At 36.8% G+C, this 26047-nt stretch overlaps 1 protein-coding gene across 8 annotated transcripts in view; it reads left to right on the top strand.

Moving 5' to 3' along the window:
• SOX6 (SRY-box transcription factor 6) overlaps window positions 1–26047 on the top strand; it is a gene marked incomplete at both ends in the record, with an annotated part of 599473 nt that overhangs the window by 532614 nt on the left and 40812 nt on the right. For all 8 annotated transcript variants that reach the window (XM_080715779.1, XM_080715784.1, XM_080715780.1 and 5 more), the window contains one exon: window positions 24766–24874. In XM_080715779.1, the coding sequence (XP_080571905.1) occupies window positions 24766–24874 (109 nt within the window). The remainder of the gene's footprint in view (window positions 1–24765; window positions 24875–26047) is intronic.

The raw sequence follows: 26047 nt of genomic DNA, 5'->3' as shown, positions 1-26047 counted from the left end.
TTTAAAGTTACTGGGGATGGAACTCAGGGACATTCTACCTCCAAGTTACACTCTAGCCCTATTTTTTATTCTTTATTTTGAAACAGGGTCTCACTAGGGTGCATTCTTTATATTCTTATAGTAATTTGTACATAATAGCTACCTACTAGAATCTGACCATAGCCAAATTGATAATAATAGCCAAATATGATTATGCTAATGTGCTTGGGAGCTTTTTGTCTCTACTAATGTGATGTATTCTTCAATACATTTACACAAAAGCAGAATTCAGTCTATGATTTTTGAAAATACTTAATCTGATGCTTTCTAACATGCATTTATCATGCCAAAATGGTATTTTTCAATCAAGTAAAATAGGGAAATAATACTTCAATTACTGAGACATATTGAAAACTTGTTCCTGTTGACTCACAAAGCTGTTGTTCCATTTTTAAAAATATAGATTATTGTTCCTTGCCTATACTTTGCAAAATATCAAAATAGTGCATCAGTATTATACTGATGTAATACTGCCCCCTCTTATTGCAAAAGAAAAGCATACTGAAGCATACTGGATATCTTCTGCTTTGCATTGTCAATTGCCATTGCTCCTGGTTATTTATACAATTGATTCAGATATTCATTGTTGCATGACAGGATGAATTTAGACAGAAGATCAATATAACTGTACAACAATAAGTGAAAGGGGGCTGTGAGCAATTATTTAGCAAAATGTGTTTGGACAGCTCATGGACCAGTAAGGCTTTGTTGTTTTCAAAGGTAAACATAATATCAATTAATTAGGGTTATTCTTTCTGTTAGCAGTTGACAAACATGTTCAGTTGCAGGGCTTTTCTGTGCCGATCTCTTCCTAAGATAACAATAAGGGGTGCTATGAGGAGTATGGAGCATGCCAGAGGTCTTACACGAAGGGGACATATTCTAATTTTAATTATCAGACTACAGCAGAGAAGGCAGCCAGTTTAAAAAAATAACTGTGAAAGAAAAAAAGCATTGTGCAGTACTTTTTATTACAGGACAAGGTATATTTTTGTAGTGCTTCTATGCTTCCAAAATATTATTACATATATTATCCCTCTTGAACCTTTCCAAGCTCAGGAATGGAGGTAGTGTTGGTACTCCTGTTTCACAGAGGAGGAAGGACAGACCTGGGTTGCTTTATTCCAGCATTCCCTCCCTCCATTCTCTCCTGTGTTCTCTACAACTCTGTGACATTGACCGGGAAATCGTACTTAAAACATAAGCCAAGACACACAGCTGGGTTTCAAACATCAATTTTAATGAAGTGAATGCTAAAATCATGAGCTCGAAAAATCGACCTAGACATATGTACTTCCTGAATATTCCTTCAAATGAATAGATATACTTCTGATAGTGTTTTTCTAATAGAACATAGTTAAATTAAAAATGCTATTAAAGTAGGAAAAACATTGTGAGTTTCATTAATGCTGAGTTTTGTATTGAACCGATAACATGGGCCATGATGTGGTGATGTATAGGCTCCTGGCTGAATATAATCAGTAAGTTCTTTTTATTTCTGTTTTCAGGGCTATTTGATTGGTTGCCTAGCTACTAGTTTAAGACCTAATTCATAAAAAAACCAACAAACCTGTTTATCTCTCTTCTCTGTACTTTAAATGATGAATGATGAGACTTACAGAGATTAACAAGGTTCAAGACACTTTTTAGTGATGAAGTGTGGGGGAATAAGTATAAAAAGCTTTTAGGGTTTCCTTTGGTTTTTGAGACTGGGTCTATGCTTCCCGTGCTGACCTTGAACTTGTGATCCTTCTGCTTACCATGCCCAGCCTGAGCTTTTAGTTTGTTGACAAGTGTTTTTAAGCCTAAATGCCACATGTGAATCTATCTCCCAGTGAAAAGGTTAAAATTCAGTACATTCAGTTAATACTCTTGTGTACATTTTCTTGAAGAGTTGTTGGCTTGGGTATGTATGGAGCACATTAACTAGTCATAAGGACTTTGTAAACACTAGCTTCCAAAATGGCAGCTACGTTCTAATTCTTCCTCCTTTTAGATCTGATTCCTTCATCCTTCTAGTCAGCTGTTCTCAACTTTTTGTTGTTGTTGTTCAGGGCTCTTTTACACTCTTAAAAATTAAGTTCCCCAAGTAATTTTGATTTATATAGAATATAGCTATCAATGTTTATCATTGTATATGTTAAATATTAAATTGAAATGTTAAAATATTTACATAATAATGAAAGATCCATTAGATATTAATATAAATAACATTTTTACCATTGACTGTAGTAAAATAGAAGGATGGTTTCGTTTTACATTTTTACAAATCTCTTTAATAACTTGTTAGAAAACAGCTAAATTTTCTTAATCTGTTATGGCATTCAGATTTTATCATTACCATGTAGCTTCTTCAGTTCCACTATATACTCAAGAGAGAAAAGGAATGAAAAAGGCAAATTATATCTTAGCATTATTGTGAAAATACTTTTGGTTTAGTGAACCCTCTAAAAAGGTCTTTGAGGTTATGAGGGGGTATACTTTAAATTTGTGCTGTTCTAGATCATATCATTCTTATACTTTTATAATGTACAAATTGATTTCACCTTAATTTTATAAACAGTTTTCATTGATAAAACATTGTCAATGTTTAGAAGTAAGTAGAGGTTTTATTGTCTTTGAATTAGGGATCAAAACAATAAAATTAATTAATTACTTGTATTTATACCTTGCTATGATGCAACACAAAGTTTTATTGGCTTGCAGTGATATATACATTTAAAACAAAAAGTAAATAGATGATAGTGGGAAAGAAGAATTAGTGGTAAGAAAATAAGGTAAATAAGGTAAAGGGTAGTAAGTACACAAAAATTTTTATCATCTATATTTGCTTAGTTGCTAACAGACTTGATTGTGAGCTTTTTAGTGACCAAGCAAAAAGGAGATGTGTTTTGTGATTGCCAATATTTCACTCATATATATATATATATATATATATATATATATATATATATATATATGCTTTTAAAGAGAATCATGATTTTTTCCCTATGGCCTTCATAAAAGCTTGAGACATAACAAGAATGAGAAAATTCTTGTAATATTCAGTTCAAAGAACTACAGTAATTTTGCAGGGCTCTTTATGAACAAACCTTTCACTTATCTTTTAGATCAATTTTTACCTAGCTTCCTTTACCTTAGTTTAGATAATGTGGCTAACACTCTTCTTCTGTACTTTATCCCATGAATATTCTTTCTTTCTTTCTTTCTTTCTTTCTTTCTTTCTTTCTTTCTTTCTTTCTTTCTTTCTCTCTTCCTTCCTTCCTTCCTTCCTTTCTTTTTTTCCTTCTTTCTTTCTTTCTTTTTTGGTACTGGGGTTTGAACCCAGGGCCATTCTACCATCAAGCTATACCCCTGACCCTGTTTATTTTGAAACAGAGTCTAAGTTGCTGAAGCTTGCCTGGGGCCTGCGATCCTCCTGTCTCAGCCTCCTAAGTAACAGGATTATAGGCATGGACTATCACAGCTCTGTTTCATTTTTATTAAGTACTAGTATATGCAAAATACAGATTAGACATGCATGTTAGAAAGTTAATCAAGCTCTAATCCTAGCTTTATCATTCATTCAGTGAGTATCTCAAAGCCTCAGTTTCCTCATCTATAAAAAAGTATTTGAGAACTAAATGACACCATATTCAGCCTCCTAATAAAATATCTTATATCCCTATTTGGCATTTAATAAATGTTTCATCTCTTTCTTCCTCTTTCCCTCTGTCCTTCCTTTTTTTCTCCCTCCTTTACCTTTTTCCTCTTCCTTCCTAGCTTCCCCATTCATCTGATTAAAGTTGAGTTTTCATAGTTTCTATGCATACAGTTTGTTGTGATGATTTGATAAAGTCATGCATGTAACAGGCTTTGCCTAGTACCTGACACATAATTGGTAGAAAGGTAGACTGAAAAAGAGCTTTGCCATGGCAAGTATACGTTCTGTTTAGATCATTGTGAGCCATTCAACGTGGGGATGACACATATTTATTCTGAACCACATTTTAAGAAGAATACCAGGATGTAGGCATAAATACGAGATGGGAGAGACCTCTAAGGAGGGTGGAAGAGTGAAATAAGCATGTGTTATAGACACAGTGACATGGACTTAGGGCTCTGCTTTTGTGACTCTGCTCTGTGACCTCTCTGAGCCTTGGGGTTTTTATTTATCATTAATAACACCTAGTTCTCTAGGTTGTTGGCAGATTAACCAAAACATTGTAGTCTATTCCTTTCTCATTTGTCAGATTTCCAAGAGTATTACTGTAGACAAAATTCCATTTGAAATTTATTCGAATCCCCCTTAGACTTTTCCATTCTGAACTCTTTCTGAGCGCTGATCATGTTCTTTGTCTTGGAAGCAGGACTTTCCCACTAGAAACACAAATAAGGAATATAAGGGATATGTCACAAATTTAATGGCAACTGAATTAACACTAGATAGCCTACATAAAAAGAATTAGTAAAGTCTTCATGAAGAGTTCTCAACCTTCAAATTAGGTCTGTTTCACCAATGTGGACTTTAGAATCTACTTGGTATTGTAAACATTTTTTAAATATCTTGTTGGAGAAAGAAGTCAAAACATATGTTGTAATATTTGACTTATTTAAAAAATAACACTAAATAAAAACATAATTATGGTTACCATTAAAATACAAACACCATTAAAACAAAAACATTACCCAGCATTTCTTTAATCTACCACAGTGATGCACGCTCGAGATCCCAGTACTTAGGATGCTGAGGCAGGAGGATTGCAGGCTGGAGGACAGCCTCGACAGTTTAGCAAGACTCTTAGCAACTTAGCAAGAAGTTGTTTCAAAAGAAAAGAGACATAAAGGGCTCGAGATGTAGCTTAGAAGTAGAATGTCCTCGTGTTTAATCTCAAGAACAAAACAAAAAAATAGTTGAATCAGAGCTGTAAAAGCCTTTCCAGACCATTTAAGCACAAGTTCTCATTTTACAGATGAGGAATCTGAAGCAGAGAGAGTGAAGCAATTGCCCCCATGCAAGTGGGAAGTATCCGTGAGGGTGGACCCCACCTCCCTGGCATTCAGTCCTGGGTGCTATCCCCAATCTACACTAAATGTTCACGTGGTCTTAAGATGATTTGGGTGGTGACTCTGAAGAATCATATGGTCACAAAGCGTTGCCTTCAGTCTTAGTGCTACTTAAATTGTTATGTATTTTAACTCTTGAAATAGTGATGCCTCCTGTGGTGTAAGTTGTTTATGATACCTTGACTCTTTGAGTATATGGCTAAATGGGGCATTTTCAGGCATCTTTAGTATGTAATTAACACTTGAAATAATATTAACTGACCTAAGTTGATACCAGCAACAGAATATCCTGTGATTATATTTTATATTAAATTTTAGTTCTTAATAATTGAAAAATTTAAAGACTTAGTTAAGACTTTCTAGCAATAGATGAGGTTGATGATATTATCACTCTTTCTTTACTTCAGAAGCTTAGTTGTCAGTTGAAGTTTTAAAAACCTGGAAATGCCAGAGTTTTTAACTGTTTACAAGGCATTTTTTTTACATGTATCAGTATTCTTAATCCTAACAGCACTTCGTACCGGTAGAATTTTTATCATTCTACTTTTACACATGAGAATGAGGTTTTGAGAGTTCAAGTCATTTGCTGACAAGCACACAGGTAGTGTTAGAGTCGAGGCTCTTTAGAGTCACTCTTCAAATCCTACATTCTTTCCATAATAGCAGAAGGATTTCACCTTTTTCCCAATGCCAGCCTCTTGTCCCTATGTCCTGGTGAGCCCCTGGATATAAGTGTGTGTGTGTGTGTGTGTGTGTGTGTGTGTGTGTGTGTGTGTGTTCACCTCTGTGAATGTTCATGTGTGTCTCCTGGGGGTGTGAGTCTTATGTGTCTTTGTGTGTAGGTCTGCTCACTGTGCCTGTGTTTGTGCCTGGCTGTCTGTCCATGCCTCTGTTTATATTCATGGGAATGGGTCCCTGCTACTCATGTGTGTGTGTGTATGTGTGTGTGTGTGTGTGTGTGTGTGTGTGTGTGTGTATTAGTTGGTGGTGATTCTTTGTGTCTGTGTACATATCTGAATGTGTGTCTGAGTGTGTGTGTGTCTGTAGGTATATCTGTGGTCCATATATATGTCCCTCTTTTAATCTGTGTCTGTCTGTCTGTCTGCCTGTATCTGTTGATCTTGGAGTATGTGAGACTATAACAGTGTATAACAGTGTCTATCTGTGCAAGTCACTGAGTCTGTGATGGGGGTAGATATTGCTGTATTTGATCATTGGCCTAGGTTCTGCCTCTAGGAAGGATATGTGAAAAGTCTACACATGGATGCACTTCATACTTTCTTTCCTTCACCATGTCCCTCTCAGCACTGTCTTGAATCTGGTTGTCAAGAATGAGCCATTGTGCAGAACTTCACTTTTAGCTAAGATCCAGTTTGCAATCTTGACATTTGCAACTAAGATTAGAATTTCCCAAAGAACTGTCTTCCCACTCTGGGTGGAAAAGCTTGTTTTATTTTTGGCATAACCCTCATTTGCCCTTTACGTATTTTTATAAATGATGTCAACAGCATTGGTTCTGAAAGACACAAAGAGTGTCTTGTAAAATGCACTGCCCAGCGGCATTTCTCACATCTTCCAGGCTGCAAGAATTCCCTGTAGTTCCCAACAAAGACGATCACTCTAATTTGTCCCCATCTTTTTTTTTTTTGAGACTCAATTTGTATGAAAAGAGAAATCATAAATTTAGGGTCCTCTTGCATATCAACATTAAAATTAATATCAGCTTTTCCATCTGTAAAATGGGCCAGGTTTAAAAAAGCACCTTAGCAAAGTCTTACATTAAAAATCCAATGGCTTCATTAATTCCTTTAAGAACATGAATTCTCAGATCCTAGTAGGGTAGTTGGTAGCAAATTTAGTTTTTATTATTCTAGACCACTGATTTGATTATCATAAAATGGTTTTTCTGGGTCTAGGCAAACATCAGGAATGGGAGAATGATTGGAACCCTTTTATATCAGTCACATCTAGGTCCCAATCTCACTCCACTGCCTGATTAGTACTTTTTTCTCACTTCTGCAACACATGTGTTACTAGATGTGTTACTGGGAGTGCTACTGACACTAGAGTACTTTACTTACTCACTGGGAAAGTGGAAATTGTGAATATTCAAGATTGTGGGAAAGATTAAATAAAAGAATGGATGTTAATCAAGTGGGTGAAAGTGAGATTCTTCTGGCTTCCTTGTTGTTTGCCATATTTGATTATTAGCCCTGGTTCTGCCTATAGGAACCCTTTTATATCAACTATCCTGCTAGGGCATCATGGGTAGTGATGTTGTTATTACTGTATTAGAAGCTTGTGATTGAGAGAAGTATTGACTCATCCCTTTCTTCACTGAAAGAAAGTGCTGTCTGATTTGGGAAATGGGGTAGATACCAAAAAGTGAACCAGACAACCTGAAATCCAAGTGCCAAATGCAAGAAACAGGTCAAAACAGCAGTTCCTCGGGACCATAATGAGGGTTGACCCTGCTGACCCCATGGCTAGGTGGCAAGAGAGGACCCAGGGACCAGGAAGGGCCTGAGATGCCTCACAGAAAGGCAGGCAGGCAGGCAGGGAAGAGTATAAGGAGGAGTGTCCAGGAGGGGCACCAGCACAACTGTTGGTGGGGCATGTGCATCCTTATCTGGGGAATAACAGCTGGAAGGCAGATCACTCAGGGGAGGAGCGTTAGAGGGGGCAGGTGTGTGTGTGTGTGTGTGTGTGTGTGTGTGTGTGTGTGTGTAGGGAGATAGAGAGGGAGAGAGGGAGAGAGAGAGAGAGAAAGAGAGAGAGAGAGAGAGAGAGAGAGAGAGAGAGAGAGAGAGAGAGAGAGAAAGAAATGAATAATAATGATGGTAGTGGTGGCAATATATTTCTCCACACAGATACACTTGTAGAAAGTTGACCCGTTGTATAACTATAGAAGCAACTAATAAGTGATTCGCATTCTGTAGAAGAAATCTGAGGGATATAGGATTGTAACCACAAATGAAAATTAACAATAAACAAAATTTGTAGGCACTTATATGATTGAAATGTATATACAAAAAACCTGTGATGTAGGAATTATTAGTATTTGTTGTTATCTCCCATTAGAGATCAAAAATAGAAACAATACTTTTGAGAATCCATGCAGGCATGTACGGGTTCAAAGACTAGCTCTTCTCTGTATAAAGTCTGTGCTTTACCCTACACCTCACTCTAGATCGCCATTACTGGTAACATGGGAGGAGAGCCCCTGTCGTGGTGCTGCCCTAACACCGAGCCCAGCGTGCTCGGGCACTGTTCAGTGTGTGCAGGGGACTAGATTTTGAAAGTCATAGTTACACTCATGGAAAGAAAAATTTCTTTTCACCTGAGTGTCTGTGCCTTTGAATGTATCTGGCCTTCCTCAGGCAGAGAAAATTCACATTTTAGAACGGTTACTTCCTAGTAGACCTTGGAAGAATTTTGAATCTCTATTAGCCATGCCAAAGTTGTTTTGCCTTACTGCCACTTTCTCCTCTGTCTTCTAAAAGTTGTAGATTTGTTGCTCACAATCTTTACTTCTCTGTCTCTTCATATGTATGAGTCTCTCTCTCTCTCTCTCTCTCTCTCTCTCTCTCTCTCTCTCTCTCTTTCTCTCTCTCTCTTTCTCCTCTTCCTCCTTCTCTCTCTCTCTTTCTCTTTTTCTCCCCCTTTCTTTACTTGTCACTGAAGTCTTACCTCCTACTGCAGTTAGGGCAGAGTCTCTGACCACTGATAATTTTTCTTCAAATTCTCACAGTTCTAAGAGGCAGCTGCCATTTCTAGATTCTTCAGTGACAGGGCTCTGGCAGGTAACACCTGCTGGTCCCTTCCTTGCCCCTGTGTGCTTGGTGGCAATACAGTCACAGGGGCTCCTGGGTGTGTATCTCCAGTGAGAATTTCCGTAAAATTGCATAGGAGCCACCATATATGAAGGAAGCAGCAGACTGTAGGAGCGTTGAAAGACAACCAGTACAGATTTATTCTAATGCAGATTTTATTTATTTATGGCTCTGCAGTGAAGTCTTAGCTTTGAATAGCTTCAGAAAGTTAAATTTATAAAATAGATATTTGCAAAGCTTTGTAAGCCAGCTTGAATTATGACCTTCCTGAAATCACGACCTGTGCCTAAAACTGAGTCAGGTCTCCAATTCAGCCCTACAAAATGGTAAAAGGAATTCACCCTGGATTTTAAACTGAATACCTCTTTTCTAGGTTCCAGGGAAGCTTCTAATGTTACTGAGCTTCACTGTGTTCTACAGAATCAGTAGATTATGCCTTACACATCACATAATAAATGGAAATTGCTTTATAATTTATATAATGCTGATGATCAATAGGGTTAAGCATGGGCCATAGTGTGTGAGGAGCAGGGGATCCAAGTAAGTGCTGATTTTCTCTTGGAAGGGAAACTTTATTCTGTGTGCCTCCTGTTCCTGCATCATTGTAGTGGGATAAACTAAAAGCTGTCTTAGGCCAATAGCACAAATAAGGTGCATGGCTTCACTATTTTTCATTAATAAAACAATTTTTTTGTTTATTCTCATTTTGGGTGGCAGTGGGAAGGAAAGGTTGTAGAGAAAAAGTGAAATGCATTTCAAGTAAATCGGGTCTGTTGCACCAAAATCTCTAGAATTTATAGGAAACGTGTTTTTTCTTAAATAATTAGCTAAGGATTGAGGATTAGCTAAACTTAGATAGATTTACTGATCAGTGCCATACAGCAATATCAAAACACTATATTATTGATTTACCTTCAAGTACAAGCTATATTAAAGAGTAAAGCTTGCAGTTAAACCAGTGTATACAAAGGGCAATGCATGTGACTATTGAGAACAATGGACGATGGATTTTAAAGCAACCGCGAGTAGAAGTGTGAGCGTTGCAGACCTAGATACTGGTCTTCAAGGGAAGACTAGTATTTCTTACCAAACAGTTCTTGAGTAGATTATGTTTGTATGAAGACATTATTTGGTCTGAGCATTCTAGCAATCTAGTCCTTTCTGGCATGTTATTAGTAAGAGAATAAAATCTATAACTGGAAGCTTTATTTAAATGACGGGTTTTAACTTGTTGGTTCTGATGGAGGCTGGAAGGCTGGATAGCTATGTGAGCACGTTTTTGTTGGTTTGTTTTGTCTTGCTACTCTTTTGGTCATCATCTCAGCTATGGAAAATGAAATTTTTGATCATGATGAATTTGAATATGAGTGTTTTTTATTCAGTGAAAGCAGATTTAGTCTTTTTGTAGGTTTTGCTCTCCTGTGTGTCAAATATGGCAATAGCATTAAATAACAGCTCCAGTCTTAAAACTTTTATAGCTTATATAATTCAGGATCTTCTTTTTTAAATCATTAATTGGTCTGAAAGTACCATTAAAATTTCTACAAAGATTTAAAAACTCTGCTAATTAAAATGTTCACATGGGAAGTTGTTTGTTCTGTGAATAACTGGTCTCCTCTGCCCCCCTTGGGACAATGCAAATTTATTTTAGGTAACTCTCATTAGACAATCTTTGGGATTGAGCGAACAATCTTTCAGCCTCATAACCTCTTCTGGATAATTTTCCATGTTTCTCCTGGCCTAAGCCGGGCATTGAGAGGGTCCAGGAGAGCTGCTTATGGGAGTTTGAGGGGGAAAAAATAAGATATTGCTGGTCTCCTAGAGCCCTGAGAGGTGTTACTTTTATTTTATTTAGATAATTTGTTCTCTAAGCATCAATTCTAATCATGCAGGAACAATTGTTTAATTACATGGAAGCTCTTGAAAACGAGTTGTCAGACTAAGTTCTAATTTATAAACCAAATTATAAATTCGGCCTCAATGCTGTTATCGTCTTGATATTTCAATTGCTGAAACAAAGCTGAAGATTGACTTCTGAGTTATTGAGAAATAAAGTTGGTGCTGTGTCTAACCTCAATGTCATGTCCTGGCCTATACTGCATTTCACTTTCTATTTTATGAATGTGGAGGTGATAAGATTTTCTCCCTAATACAATAAGCACCAAATAAAAAGCTCTACACAAAATACACTTAAAATTGAAAATATTTCCAATTTGTGTCAATTAGAGCCAATTGTGAAGAACAGGTGATTTTTATTTTTATTTTTCTAGTTTTGCCATTCATGGACATGGTGGAAGGGAATAATAAGCCCTTACACCCATCCACTCTGTTGGCAGGCTCTGATGACAGACGGCCGGTATGTGGACAGCCCATACTTCATTTACATCACATGCATAATGTACTCTTTCTGAAATATTAGCTCTCGGTGTTGGCAGTGTCACCTAACACACACACACAGTGACCAGCACATTTTTTTTCAGACTGCAATCATCAGAGAAATGTAGCGGTGGTGTGGGGACAAGAGGAAATCACATGGCATGTGGATGCAGCCATCATTGTTCTGTTCTCATCCCTCCTAACCAGCTTGGCTGTACCTGGAGGCAACAAAGGCCATGAATTCAGTAGAGTAACACACAGATCTAGGTGCAAGAATAATCCATCTATTACTGAGCTCCATGTTCAGGAGAAAATATTGACTACACAGGGAACAAACTGCCCTGAAAGCTTTGTGGGTCTAAGCATATGCTTATATAATCTTCAAACAAGATGTGCAGCCTTTTACAAATGTGCACAGCCTCATTTAATCTCAAGTAAGGATTTGGATATCATGGTGGAAGGAGAGAGAGAGAGAGAGAGAGAGAGAGAGAGAGAGAGAGAGAGAGAGAGAGTCAGATATAGGAAATAAGCTTAATCTTCAAAAAAATGCAAAACACTAGTTCCTAGGAAATTGTTGTCTGCTATACTAATTAACATGCAATTTACGAAATTTATTCTTAGCATGTTAACATCATGGTCTTCACACACTTACTAAAAGATAACCATTTTGGAGCAGTTTTGACTTATATGGTTCAGTTTTCACTCATATGGTTCAAGATTTCAGCATAAGTTCAATTTCAGTATTTTACCAAGCACTTCCCAGATTCCTGTTCTATAAGGGTTTGCAGCATTCCCAAATAACTCTTACACATGAGTTCAATAAATAATTGGAAGCTCATATAGCAGATACAGTGTAGCTGTGTTTTAAACACAGCCACTTTCCCTTGTCCTCTCCTCAGCTTCACAGCATCACACTCTGCCATTTTCAGTCCTCTTCTAATTAAATGTAGCTGCGTGTTTGGCATGCTTGCCTTTCCACACATGCCCCCCTCCCAGAGGCAGCGCGGGGAGGCATCTTGTGCTGTTGTTGCTGACTTGAGACATTCCAACAAGGAGTTTTACTTCTTCAAACTGAACGGCAGCATTCTTTGTCCCTTCAGTTCACCTCCTGATAAGGAGACTGCTCATATTGAGACATGATTGACCACTTCACAGAGCAAACCAGGAGTGATTCTGTGTCAGCTCCCTGCCTCGGCTGAGCCCTACTCGTTTTTGTGTCCCCCTACAGCACCACTGAAGGAAGCTCTTGCCCAGTGTTCGTAAAATAAGGTCAAACAAGCAAACAAACAAATAAACAAATATAGGTATCAGTAAAATCTAAGAGCATGCTTGAATTTGATCTTGAAATAGAGCTACCCATTTTTCAGGAACTGAAAGAAACATGTGAGGAAATTTCTAATTTTATTTACAACAGCTTTAAGAAATTTAAATTTCTGTTAATAGATACATTTTCCCCCTTATGCAGTGATTCCTTGGTCCTATATCTAAAAATAATCTTTCTAACATGTATATCTAGGATTATCTATCTTTGAAATAATTACACTAATTCCTGAAAAGTCTGTGACATTATCAGAGAAAAGTTGTTTTCTTTTTCTTTTTATTTTATTTTTAAGAGATAGAGGGATATTATGGCTACATTTGAGAATTTTTAATTTGTATCTTATTTAGTCTAGTGTACAATGTGACACCAGTTAATTGTATGTTATTTCCTAGTAACTACATGTTAACTCTGTTGGAAGTAATGGTAATTATACTGTAATTGATATCAGATTTCCCACATTTTTAGAAAACCATACAATTAACACATATCACCACAGTTGGACACTATCTTTTGTCCCATGTAATGTTGCCATATCTGGATATTATTTTGAATAGGATTCTTAAATATTTTCTTCTTTTTAACTCATTTAAATTTTTTTTCAATTTCCAAATGAATTTTTAATTTTGTGAAATGAAAACAGTGTCTACATTTTCGTTTGACTTAATTTTAAGTGAAATGCAGCTACAATAAGATGCAATATTAGGTTTTTAAATTGTAAAATAATAACTTCCTTTGACTTTATCCTTTTTCCTAGAAGGAGGACAATAGCAAAATATGATAAATCTTGGCATAAATGAGTTCATCACTTTTTTTCAGAAGACTGGTTCCTCTTAGCAACAATCTTTACCCTAATGCTACTTTGGCTGGAGACCAAAAAGGAATATATTCTGCACCAGTGGTACCATAGTGATACCAAACTCAGGACAGAGAGGCCAAATTCATATGAAAATGAGCTCCCTCTAATTCTCTCAGCAGTTCCCTGTGCCCTTCCCTGCCATTGCGTCCCTTCCCTTCTATGGCTTTTGCCTACAGTGGCGACAGAATTTCAGATGTAATAAAGGCAGTGTGACCATGGTTTGGTAGGTTTGTTTGACAAATTATTTTGGGGCGCTTTATTTGATAATAATAATTACAGCATTTTTTTATGATACAGTAAAGTGATTTTGCTAGTGTATGCTACCGTGTAGATCTTAGCAAAAAAGTCAAGTACCATAGAATCATAAAAGTTCAGAGCTAGAAGAAACCATGGAGATAAAGTTCATCCATCGCCCTCATTTTACTGATGAAGTAAACAGGCACTAGCATAGTTTGTAAGCATATGGAACAGCTGAGTGGAAGAAGCAGGAGCTGAGGCTGAGCCCTAGGCATGTTCTGGACCACTTCATTAGTGGGCTGCAGGGCTGCAGGTAAATATCGTACCCCTGGCCTCAGTGACTCTTATACAAAGAGGACTTTACGTTTCCTTCAGGCATTGAAGCTTATTCATGCTCCTTATTTTTAAGGTATATGTTATTTTTGTAGCATGCATACTTTTTTAAATTATAGGAAAGTCTTTTAGGGGATGGGATATGTTCATTCATCTTATAAATTTCCACAAATACACAGTGACAGTACATCATATTATTTCACTTTTTGTGCTTATGTTTTGGATAAAAAATCTTCAAAATTATCAGTTTGCTAGCTAAAGTTGAAATATAAGGTATATTTTGAAGGAAATATTATTTTTGGCTTATACAGCTTTGATGTCTTCAACTTGAATAAATTGCACCCCTGTGTCCACAGTCTTAAAAATATACATTGTAAATTAAATAGGTATTTGAAATCAAGTGCCTAGATTCTGAACCAATAAAATTCCCAAGATACCTTTTTGGACAAAGACATTTGCCTAAATGGTCATTAATTTTATTATGACATTCTTTATACAGTATATGTTAGAATAACAAAGTCTTATTGGTGGTTGAAGTGGAGATAGAATTATCTAGTTTTTAAAACATGTGTTTAGTTTTAATAGGAGCTTGTGTAATTTTACAATGGAACTTCTTGTTAACTTGTTACTAAAACAAATAGTTAATCAGAGAATATGCAGGAACAAATCTGTATCATGCCTCTGTACACGAATAAAAAGTTGAAACCACATATAAGTGGGAGTCAGGCTGCCACACAACTGGATTTGCTTAAATCTGAATGCTTTATAACTCTGCCTGGGAATTGAAAACTTATAAATAACCTTGCAATTGGTTAAAACCATATTAAAACCATATGAATGAGACAGAAAACATTTGGTTAAAGGGGTTCAGTAAGCATTATAATCCTGATGAAACTAATTTAATTCAGTGGCTCCCAAGGCTGAAGCAGTCTCATATCTTCAGAGTTAATGCTACTGTATCATTTATCATTTGATGGCCACTGACAAGAGTCTAAGTGTGTGTTACAGGAGATGTACAGGATGCTGTCATTGCCAGAGCTGTGGAGACAACTCCTGCTTAGTTTGGTGTACTCTTCAAATCCTGAGGGAAACTTGTCATACATCATTTGAGAATGTTTTTGAAAGCTCCATAAAACATATCCACAATAAGTTCTGCAGACATTACTTCAGTTCAGCAGGCATATCCTGCATTCTTCTCCTCTTGCAGGGCAAAATACTAGGTGGGGATAGAGAGGGTCATGAGACACTTTCCCTTTCCCAAGAAACTTACAACCTGCTGGCTTATATCAGCATCTTGAGAGGAGATCTCAGCAGCTTACGCCAGTCTTTGCTGATTCTGTTTCTTGCCTCAAGTGTGAATTTTCTGGTTTTTGAAAAATTTTGCGTGTATATGTCTAAGCCCAGGGCATTTCTTTGAGCTGAACCTCCAGCCCTTTTTGTTTATTTTATTTTGAAATAGCCCTCGAACCTTTTATCTTCCTATCTCAGTGCTCCGTGTACGAGAATTATAGGTGTGAGCCATTGTGTTCGGCTGGATATTGAAAACTTCTGCCAAGTCCTTACAAGTCTTTCTTTCCTCTAAGGGAGAACGATATATTTTGAAGAATCATAGATAGATGGGACTATCTATGATTCTATAATGGTAGAACCTGTATGGCAAATGATTCTGGAGAATTGTTTCAGAAGATAATCTAACAGAACATCATCTCTAAAATTTGTTGCTTTATTATATGATCATTTGGGGCCAGTTATAAGAACCTTTTGTGGCATTAGAGACAGAAGCCAGTTTTCTAGGGCTGTCATAATAAGATACCACTGCTGTATGGCATAAAGAACAGAACTTTATTTTTTCACAGTTCTGCAAGCTGGAAGTCCAACATCAAGGTTTGGCTTCTTCTGAGGCCTTTCTCCTTGGCTTGTATGGATACCTTTCTCTGTGTCCTGACGTGATCTTTCCTCTGAATGTATGCATGTCCCAGGCCTCTTTTTGTGTCTAACTATTTTCCTTTTATAAGGACAAGAGAGAGATTGGATTAGAGACTGCCCTTCCAGCCTCACTTTAACTTGATTACCTGTTTATGGTGTTATTACACATACAGTCCCATTCTGAGGTGCTTGAAGTCGGGGGTTCAACTCCCTAACATGTCCCATTAACTGCCATCTTTGCTTACTTTTTTCTCTAACTCTTGTGAGATTATTTTAAGAATTCCCACTTGACCAAGTACTTTATGTCTCTGTTTGTGTGGTTTCAAATGGATTATTTTCCCTAGGAATGTTCTCTTATTTCTCAAGAGAAATTAAACTGAATTCAATATGATTTTGTCTACTCTAATGACCTTTCATAAAGGATTGGAATTTTTAATTAATTCAAAGGGTGACTCACAGATGGACCACTAAGCAATATAAGCGATGTGTAAGATGTGTTCTTGGGGAGGGTGGAATTTTAGGGGAGATACTTGTTGCAGAGCTTTTTTATATATTAATAAGGCATATTTCTTGCATCTGCAGAAAGCCAACCTTGACCAGATCACTCTATTGTTTAATTTACTCATACACCTTCCTTTGTATTTGTCTATCTTCTAATCATTTATATGTCATTGCTTTCTAAAAAGATTTGAAAAATAATTTTATTTAAAAGTAAAATTAAGGCTAAAGAGGAGAGAAGAAAATTATCAGGATGGTGAGGATATATCATTTAGAGTGCTTAACATGTACAACATCTTGAGAGGAACTACAAAGATAATAATATATGAAGAATTCACCTTCAGAGCAAGTTGAGTAACTATAGAAAGAGAAATATAAACAAATAATTGTAATATATTTTTCTATAAATGAGATGTGGTTTAAAACAAAAGAGGAAGAAATAGATTATGCATGGAGCTGATGGAAGTAATTCAACAAGGGAACTTGTCTAGAAGAAATGCTTTTTTTGTGTGGTATTGGGAATGGAACCCAGGGGCATTCTAACTCCAAGCTACACCCTACTTCTTATTTTTTATTTTGAAACAGTTTCTCGCTGGGCTGCAAATGGCCTCACTGAGTAGCTAAGGCTGTCCATTAACTGTGATCCTCCCGTCTCAACCTCCCAAATACTGGGATTACAAGCGTGTACCATGATGCCTGGCTAAGAAATACTTTAATAAGGCTTAGAAAGGCCTAATTCGCATGTCCTTAGGAATGGAAGGGCATTCTAGGAAGAAAGAATAGTGTATAGAAATATAGAGGCTATAAAATATCATATTTAGGAAGCTGAGAAGTTCCATTTTATTGGAATAAGTAATATGAACTGGAGTGAATAGAACATGAAGCTGGTAAGAGGAACAAGAGCCAGATTATATAGGGTTATACAGGCTATGCAGAGAGGCTTGTTTCTTATTCTATAGGTGGTAGGAGGCATTTGAGAGTTTGAAAGTAGACACTAACAAGATCCAACCACAAGGTGTTTATCAGATTTAAGATCTAAATTTTGTTCTGAGATAATAAGCAGCCAAGACAAAAAGGAGTGCATCTTTGATTATTAGGTTCCACTGTTGCAGAAGAATGGACACTGGACATTAGATCAGGACACTCTTCATTAGTGTTTAGCTTTGAAACATTTAGCCGACACTAAATGGTATCTTTAAGAGAAGTGGATATTTTATGAATTGCTTTACTTTTTGCAAAGCACTCACAGGTAATCTCTCATTTAATCATTACAACCCCATGGCATGAGCATTTTTTATCCCATTTTACAAAACGAGAGAATGGACTCAGAGATTACATGATAATGAAGTTGTAGAGTTATGATTCTAAATTTACCTCAGTACAAATGCCTATCTAAAATTACTTAAATGAGATATTAGAAATATTCTTTGGGGTTCATTTTTTTCTTATGTGAAATTGATAGCAATAGTAGTATTTTTGTTGCAACATTGGTATGAAGTTAAAGGAGTCACTGGTAAAATCTTTGTATTTTGATCAATAAGTGGCACTCTTCGTATTTCTACTCCAACAGATGTATTTGTGCTGTGGGGGAAACACAACTGGAAAACTTAAGCCTTAACAAATCCTTGAGACCTAGAACAACTGTAGAGTTAAGGATGTGTTATGAGCTAGACAAATTAATAGTTTTAGCTGATAAAATGTTATTTAACAATGAAGTTTAATAATGAGCTTTATTTCTCCCAGCTAGAGTATTTATTATCATTACTGACTCTAGAATCATCAAAATGTCACTGTGAAAGTAAATCCCAGTGCCTCTAAAATAACTTCCTTCAAAAAGAATCACCTTTTTAAAAAAGTGCATGTGGTTTCTTTTTAATGTAAATCCTACATTTTTATCTTTCATTAAATTATTAAATAATAAAGGATATAAGATAAAGGATGAGAAAGCGAGTTTGTTAAGGAAATAATGAGAAAACATGTGTGGTTAAGTAATATCTCGTGAGAATCATATCATGGCAAAATATTTCCAGAGCAAGGAATTAGACATGTCATCCAGAGTAAGACAGAGTTGCTCAACACTGTACGCAGCATTGTCCTACTCTCAAAACAAAATGAACAAAGTAAAACAAGACTTTCTATTTTGAAATATGCACTGCTTTGTAAGCCAAGCATTTGTGGTAATGTCTTCTTTGTCCAGTGTTTTGCAAAGACTTGGCAAAGATGCAAGTATTTACCTGCATAAATTCCAAGGTAGTAGTACTATTAAGTTATACAATCAAATGTACTTTCCTACTGTGGTCTTTTAAAATTGCTTATTTTACTCTTTTATAAAATATTTAAGATATCTTCTGGACTTCCTTGTTTTGATTATTATTGCTCAAAAAGATACCACCAATACCATGTGAAGTGTTGAGTCTAAGCATCTCTTGAATCTAAGCATCACAAATTTGAAGTATTAGAAAATTGGTAGTTCTTGATCCTTATGGACTTTCTACTATAGAAGATAGTTTTTATTTATCTGGGTAAATACATTACATGGTCTTATATAAAATTTCAAGTATTATTGATACTAATACCAAATGCTGTGTTAAATGTATAGAAAGGGTCTAAGATATAATCCCCTGCTTGTAAAATTTTTTGATGTTATTGGGGAGATTGACATGGTACGTGAGCCAAACCTTAATTCTTTAACATAGTACTAGATAACTAGGCCTAATTAGTGAAGGAAGACAAAAAAATTTTTGCATATCAAAAAGTTAGGTAGATTAGAGAGATTTTAGAGTTTATGAAAGATGGGTCTTTTAATATGAATTGGACTTGGCAAGGAGAAATAGAGATGGAAGCATGTACTAGCAGCCATGAGGAAAGCATGGTCCTAGTGTTATGATTGGAAGGCAAGTCACTGCCTGCCAGAAGCAGAGGATGTGTGAAGGGGGAATTGTAGAAAATGGTGGGAGCAGTGACTAGAGAGCCTTGAGAGACAGGGGTTTAGATGAAGCACAATAGGGTAAGGAGCCATGGAAGGTTCTGAATTAGGGGCATGAAGTGGAACACTGTGAGGAAAGAATGTGGGTAGATAGCCTGGGGAAGGCATTGCCAAGGACCTTGCAGACCAAAGGGGGCTGCATCAGTGAGCTGGGTGTGTGGGGTCCTGAGTGATGGCAGGAGGACTTCTGGAGGAGGGACCAGGATGAGAGCTGTGTGGAAGGAAAGTCAGCAATCCTGGATGCCTGACTGGATGGAGAAGGCCAAGAAGGCAGTGAGATGACTGGCACTGGCCAGTTGGCATGGATGTAAACAGAGGACAGAGAGAAAGCTGGTGAGGGGGAAGCTGCTTTTGTGGGAAGTCTTTTCTTTTAGGTTAAGAAAGCATTTTCCTGGGTTGGAGATCTGCTAAAATATACAAGTAGAAAGCAAATAATCTGGAAAGATTGAAGCTTGGAGCAAGCATTTGATAATTCAGACATAGCTAAAACTTTGAGGATAGGCAGTATTTCATGATATTTTGGTGGCTTTAGAGAATTTCTATTCATGATACACATATTAATTCTCTTAGAAAACTCTGGTTTAAGAGTACATAAAAAACATGATTGGTGGAGCTTCAGTATTAACCTTTCCTGCAAAATTCCTTATCATTACATATTTAAAAGATTTTTAGGTCTTTAATATTCAAATACGTATTTGAGTAAGTAACTACAAAATTCTTATTTACTTAAAAAAGAATCATACCATATTCTCCATGTAGAAGATAGGTTCTAAGTCCATGATTAGATGAGCATAGCATTTTCTATTTACTATCTTCTATATACATAAATAGACTATTTGGCAATTAGTTAATGACACATATTTAAGTTTATTTAAGAGAGTCAGTGTAGAGAGCATCCTAATTATAATGTATTTTACATGTGAAAATACAGGAGATAATTATTTTTCACCCATTTTAACTACAATATAGGTAATGGCCCCCTAATCATTTGTTGTGTGGCCTCTATGAATGACCCCATATTCAGATATTCTTTTTAAATGAGCTTTTGAATAAAGGGTAGCAAAACACCCCTCATTTAGACCATTGGCACAAAATATATCACATCATTGTCTGACATGTCTATGTGAAATATATTTGTTTGCAAAGCAACAAACAAAAAACACCTCTCAGCATGTGCCATTTCCCCCTTTCAGGCTGTAGAAAACGGGACGGTGTTGAAAGAATTGAGGCCTGGCATGGGCTGGTCAGCCTTGGTAATCCAGAGGGAAGGTGCCTCGCACACCATTACATTTCATGTGTTGTTCTTTAGGAGATGGCTACAATCTGTCATCATGCATATGGTTTGAAAAAGGCTTGTCTCGCTGGCAAGCAAACAGTTATTTAAGTACACAATCCACTCTACTACTGAAACAGTTTTGCCAAACTTATCCAAGTATTCTCACATGCTTAAAGATGGTATAAATATCATTTATTGCTAGCAGTTTTCTTCAGACTATATGGAATGTCTTCCTGCTGCCTGATCTAAGTGTCCCAGTTTACATTATGGCCTTTACTGCCTCTGTTTGATGGAGTGATCAGTAAAAATTTAATGACACTATAAAATAATAAAAATGTCATTAATTTACCACGGATCTTGGATGCAGTGGTTGTAAAGTTACATTAATAAACAGAATATTTTTTACAACAAAAAGCATTGTTACGTGGGAACGTATAAATAACACACATAAATTTAAGAGCAATTTTACTGTTAGCACACACATTATTATGGAATAGCCAATAAGTGTGTAAAACATAGTATATAAAATTTTATTAAAATATACTGTGCACATCAAAAATTCAGCTTTTATCTAAGTGCAAAGAAAAGCCATTATTGTGTGCTTACTGTTTCATTGCTGTTCTTTTCCCAGATCACAATTTTACATTTGTTGCCAGTAAGAGGGAGTTGATTTTTTTTTTTTTAGATGAAAACAAACCTCTGGTCCTTTAGCTACCCCAAATCCATTCTCTCTCTCCACTGATGCAAAGATGTAATTGATCAATCTTGCCATGGTAGGGAGGGAAGAGTTGCTAATTTAATGCAAACTTAAAAATAATGCCTGAGGAGTCGAATGGTTTGTTCACTGACTCTGGAAATAAGGGATAATAATGTGGCAGTCTATTTGTCATCAGTGAAGCTGCCCCGCCATTGACTCTGATAACACGTGAAGATGATGGATGCCACCATCTTGTGGCTTGTAACATTTAACATTCATCAGCTCTCACTAAAGGGGGCTTTATCATTTAAATATCTTTATTTAATATGCAACATCTACCTCATACATCATAATTTCAAAGCACTTAGAGAGTCAACAGTCCAACCATACAGTAGAGCTGACTTTAATTTTTTGCAATAATGTTTATGTTGACTGCATGTTTGTGACTGACAACATGTAAGTACGTGTCATTTTACATTGCCACCTGCAAAATGCACATTTCACTGTCAGCATGAATATTGGGGGATTTTCTAGTGGAATTGGGATTAAATTAACATTGAGGTACTTTGCCTGTATCTTCAACATATCTTACTTGGGAGCTATGTACATCTCGAGGGCTAGTTCATGTGTGGGGGGGAAATTCAGACCTAATAGCTTGCCATCCACTGCCTATATTTGTTCCATACAGGGGTGTACCCATTGACATTTAACGACCAGAAGTTCAAACTTTTTGGAACTAATGTATCTCTCTGTGCCCATGTCCACATCCTGTATTTACTAGGCTTATATTGAACTTCATTGGTATTTTTTTTTTTTTTTTTGCTTAGCTCAGCTGTCCAGACCTAAGATGTAGACATCAGGCCCTCTTATCTTATGGTTATGTGGCTGACAAATAAATATTCTGAGCTATTCTTTGAAGAAAAAAAGGAAATCTCCTGGGAGACTAGGTAGAAATTTATATGAAAAGACATGGCTTTGCAGGGTCCTTCTTTAATCTCAAACACAGTGCTTTATGTTATCAAATTTAAAATGCAACCCACTGCCCAAAATAATTTTTATCACCGATCTATTTTCTGCCTATTTAATGAGTTTTTCATGGAATATTCTTCCTTGTCTTCTAGTCTGTCAAAATATTGATATTTTATAGGGAAAGTATCTTTGCAGAAGAATTTTTTTCAATGAAGTCAGGAAAATGTATGACTTCAAAGACACTGTGAATGTGTTGTTGAATGTTCTGAATGTTTTTTGTTATGATTAAAAACAAGCTGATAGTACTGAATTGTGAGTGCACTTCATTTTTATAAAAGAAAAGATATTATCATCATGTAAGCTTTGTTGTCTTAGGATTTTACAAACCATGGCATGTAATTTTCCCTCTTCTCCTTCCTTGTCAAAATATTGATATTCTTTCAGGAACTTTTTTTTTTTACTGAGAATATTTTTCGGTAAAATCAAAGAGAATGAATGACTAGAAAGATACTTGAAATATGCATATTGATAGGTAGCACAGTCTGTTGATTTTCAGAGAAAGTTGTTTTCCCCCCATGAAAATACAGTTAAAGGTTGTTCTTCCAAAAAGATTGCAGGTGTCACATCAAAACTCCTTCTGCATTTAACACGGGAAAGCATTCACATGCAAATATTTGAAATGTGAAACAATGTGATGAAACAAAGGTTGAATATTTTGCTTTCCCTAGTACTACTCATCTTCACTCTAATTCTTTTTCCTTACATCATGACATCCCAAAGTGCTACTCAGAAATAGGCATTGGCTGATTAAAAGCAGCTGTCCTTTCCCTGACAATGTGTAAAACTCTCACATGGCTTAAGGTTGATTTTGTTGTGCCTTGCATCTGGGTTAATTTGTTCTTGGGCAGTAGCATTTTCACATACAAAGATATTAGGGAACCATACTTGATTTTGCTTTTATTTTAATTTTTCTGTAAGAAGTGCCATATTTTCAAAGATTTCCCCACGTATTGCTATTGAAACTAGTTTATTATCACACAGTTCATGAAATTTGTGATAATAATTTTTGTTGCAAATCTTTCATAGAAATGGTACTAGGTTAGAGCAAGGTTTACACTGTGTTTTTTCTCCCAAACCAAATTTCAACATATTCTGTGATGAAGAGGTACTGGCATACTTCTTGCACAATTTGACTGATGTGGATTAATTATAGAAATATAATGATATTCAAAAATAATCATATTAGAAAGCACAAATGTAGTGAGACTGAACAAATGAGTCACAGCCTCTATCAAGTAATTGTATGTTTGCTCTTTAACAATATTTCCAAGTTTCTAAACATCTTAAAGAAGAGAACACCCTGTTTCCATCTAATGCCGAACATGCTCAGTACAGAACTAGGTCATTGAACAATAGACTGAACAGCAATCAGCACTCTACTGCTGCATTATGCATTAAGTATAACACGCAGAAACCATTCCCGGAGCTGGAAGCTGCTATTTCATGTCTGTAAATTCAAGCTGACATGACATTTAATATTGTTTCATAGTAATGAACAACAAGGTTTCATTCATTCATAAGCATAACACAAAGCCAAGTTTGAGTCTGGAGAGTAGCAAGGAGGCGAGAAGGGCACATGTGCTGGGTTTCTGCAGACAAGAGCACCATATTAATGATGGTCAATGAGCCCTCTGCTACTGATCCAGAGAGCTGCAGAGCTCCATTCACTGCGCTGTTTCAGACAGACTCCTGCTCCTAGAAAAGTGGTGAACATGCAGAATGTGTCCGGGTCTCCCTTCTAATACAGCAGGGGCACTAACTTTTCTGCCTACATGGTTGGCTTAGGGAGCAACATCCTCTTTCCATGGAGTCACGGTTGAAACTCTTAGGCAGAACAACAATATCAATACCATCACCTAGCCCACCTGCTTTGAAATATTTATTTTTGAAATCCTGGTGCATAAATTTCTAATTTGTATTTCTCCAGGAATATTGAGATATAAACTATGATCTCTAAATGGGAGAATTCTCCCATTAAATGTAGCAGTATATTTTGATAGGAACAGCTCTTTCAAGTTTTTGAACATTTGGCTGGATGCTTTCATATTACTGGAGTGAATCTGAGGGAGAGGAGATATCCAGAGCAGCTCTGGCAGGATCCCCATCATGGTTGTCCTTTCCTTAAGTGCTCTGGTCTCAGTGCCACAATCAGGCTTTGGCAGAATCTTCTGGAGAGATTTTTAGAGCCCCAGTGGGTCAGAAGTGATGTTCGCAAACTCAAGTTTTGTCCATGAAAAACAAAGACAAGAACTAGAAATAAAAAGTGGCTGCTTTGGAAGTTACAGTAAGTCTGTGATTATTCTTTCCTTTAGGAAAGAACACGCTTTGAGAATTTGGGGCCCCAGTTAACAGGGAAGGCAAGTGAAGATGGAAAGCTGGGCCCAGGAGTCATCGACCTTACTCGGCCAGAAGACGCAGAGGGTGAGTACCTTTTCTGTAACTCTTTTCTGCTGCTTTGTGTGTTTCTGAAGATGTATCTGACTTAGATGTAGAATCATTATCACAGCTAGATTTTTCTGGCAAAGTTCAGGAAATGTTGGTCTTCAGTATACTTTGTAGTTGAGGACTTTGAGAAGCAGCTAGATATTAGTGAACACATAGCAATCCAGGTATATCAAGGTACCCCCTTAAATTTTTAAAATAAAAAGTCCCCTTCTAAATTCTAACAAAGAATGGAATTCAGTTTCATTTACCTCAGTGCATTCTTATTAAGAAAAAAATATAGATTTGTTTTAAATTCCAAATTAGGTGATATCTAGGTGCAGTCACACTATGCTGGGGACTAAATGAGGCAAGACCAGCCTGTGCCTAGGCATTAGCTATCACTCCGGTCTGTTCAAAGTCTGGGTGGAAAGAGCCGCCCTACTCTCAGAATGTTTACCCACAGCACCATCGATGCCTGTCTGCCTCTCTTCCTTTTTTGTTTGTTTGTCTTAAATGCACAAGCAGCACATCAGCAGAAATTGCTCCCAAGAGGCTGGGTACAATTTATAGGTTAGGTCAGCACTTTGGTAGTAATGTTGCCTGGTTATTTACTGTGTCATCACAGAGTAGGGACTGGTTTTCCCGTTAGCTATTTCTTTGGCAGAATCTGTCCCACTGGTCAGGGAAGATTAATTTGTTCTCTGCAGAGTAACAGGATACTTCACCCATCTTGAGTCCCAGTTAAGTCCTTTTTTAGCATGTGGGGAAGAATCTTACCAGTATCCCTTTTACTGGCAGGATTTCTTCCAGGACCCTAATCCCTTGAAAACATTCAACGACACTTCATAGCTGCATCTGAGCAGGGCCTTCCCAGGCAGTTCAGAAATCCTTGGCATGTGCACTAAGAGGCATTGGGGAGCACTCCAGAGAGTTTCCAGAAGGCACGTTTTCATACCAGTAGAAAAGACTGAGGTTTGGTGATAGCCCTGAGGACAAGGTGTTAAAATAAATTCAGATGGGTGTGTGTGTGTGTGTGTGTGTGTGTGTGTGTGTGTACGAAAGAGACAGAGACAGAGATACAGAGACAATGAAAGACAGAGCAAAGAAAGGGAAAGGAAGAAAGAGAAGAGGAAAAAGAAGGTAAGTAGGAAGGGAGATAGAGCACTCAAA

This window comes from Muscardinus avellanarius (assembly GCF_963383645.1).
Source record: "Muscardinus avellanarius genome assembly, chromosome: 1".
NCBI lineage: Eukaryota > Metazoa > Chordata > Mammalia > Rodentia > Gliridae > Muscardinus > Muscardinus avellanarius.
The sequence above is the reverse complement of the archived record's forward strand: the minus strand, read 5'-3'. Positions and strand labels throughout refer to the sequence as shown.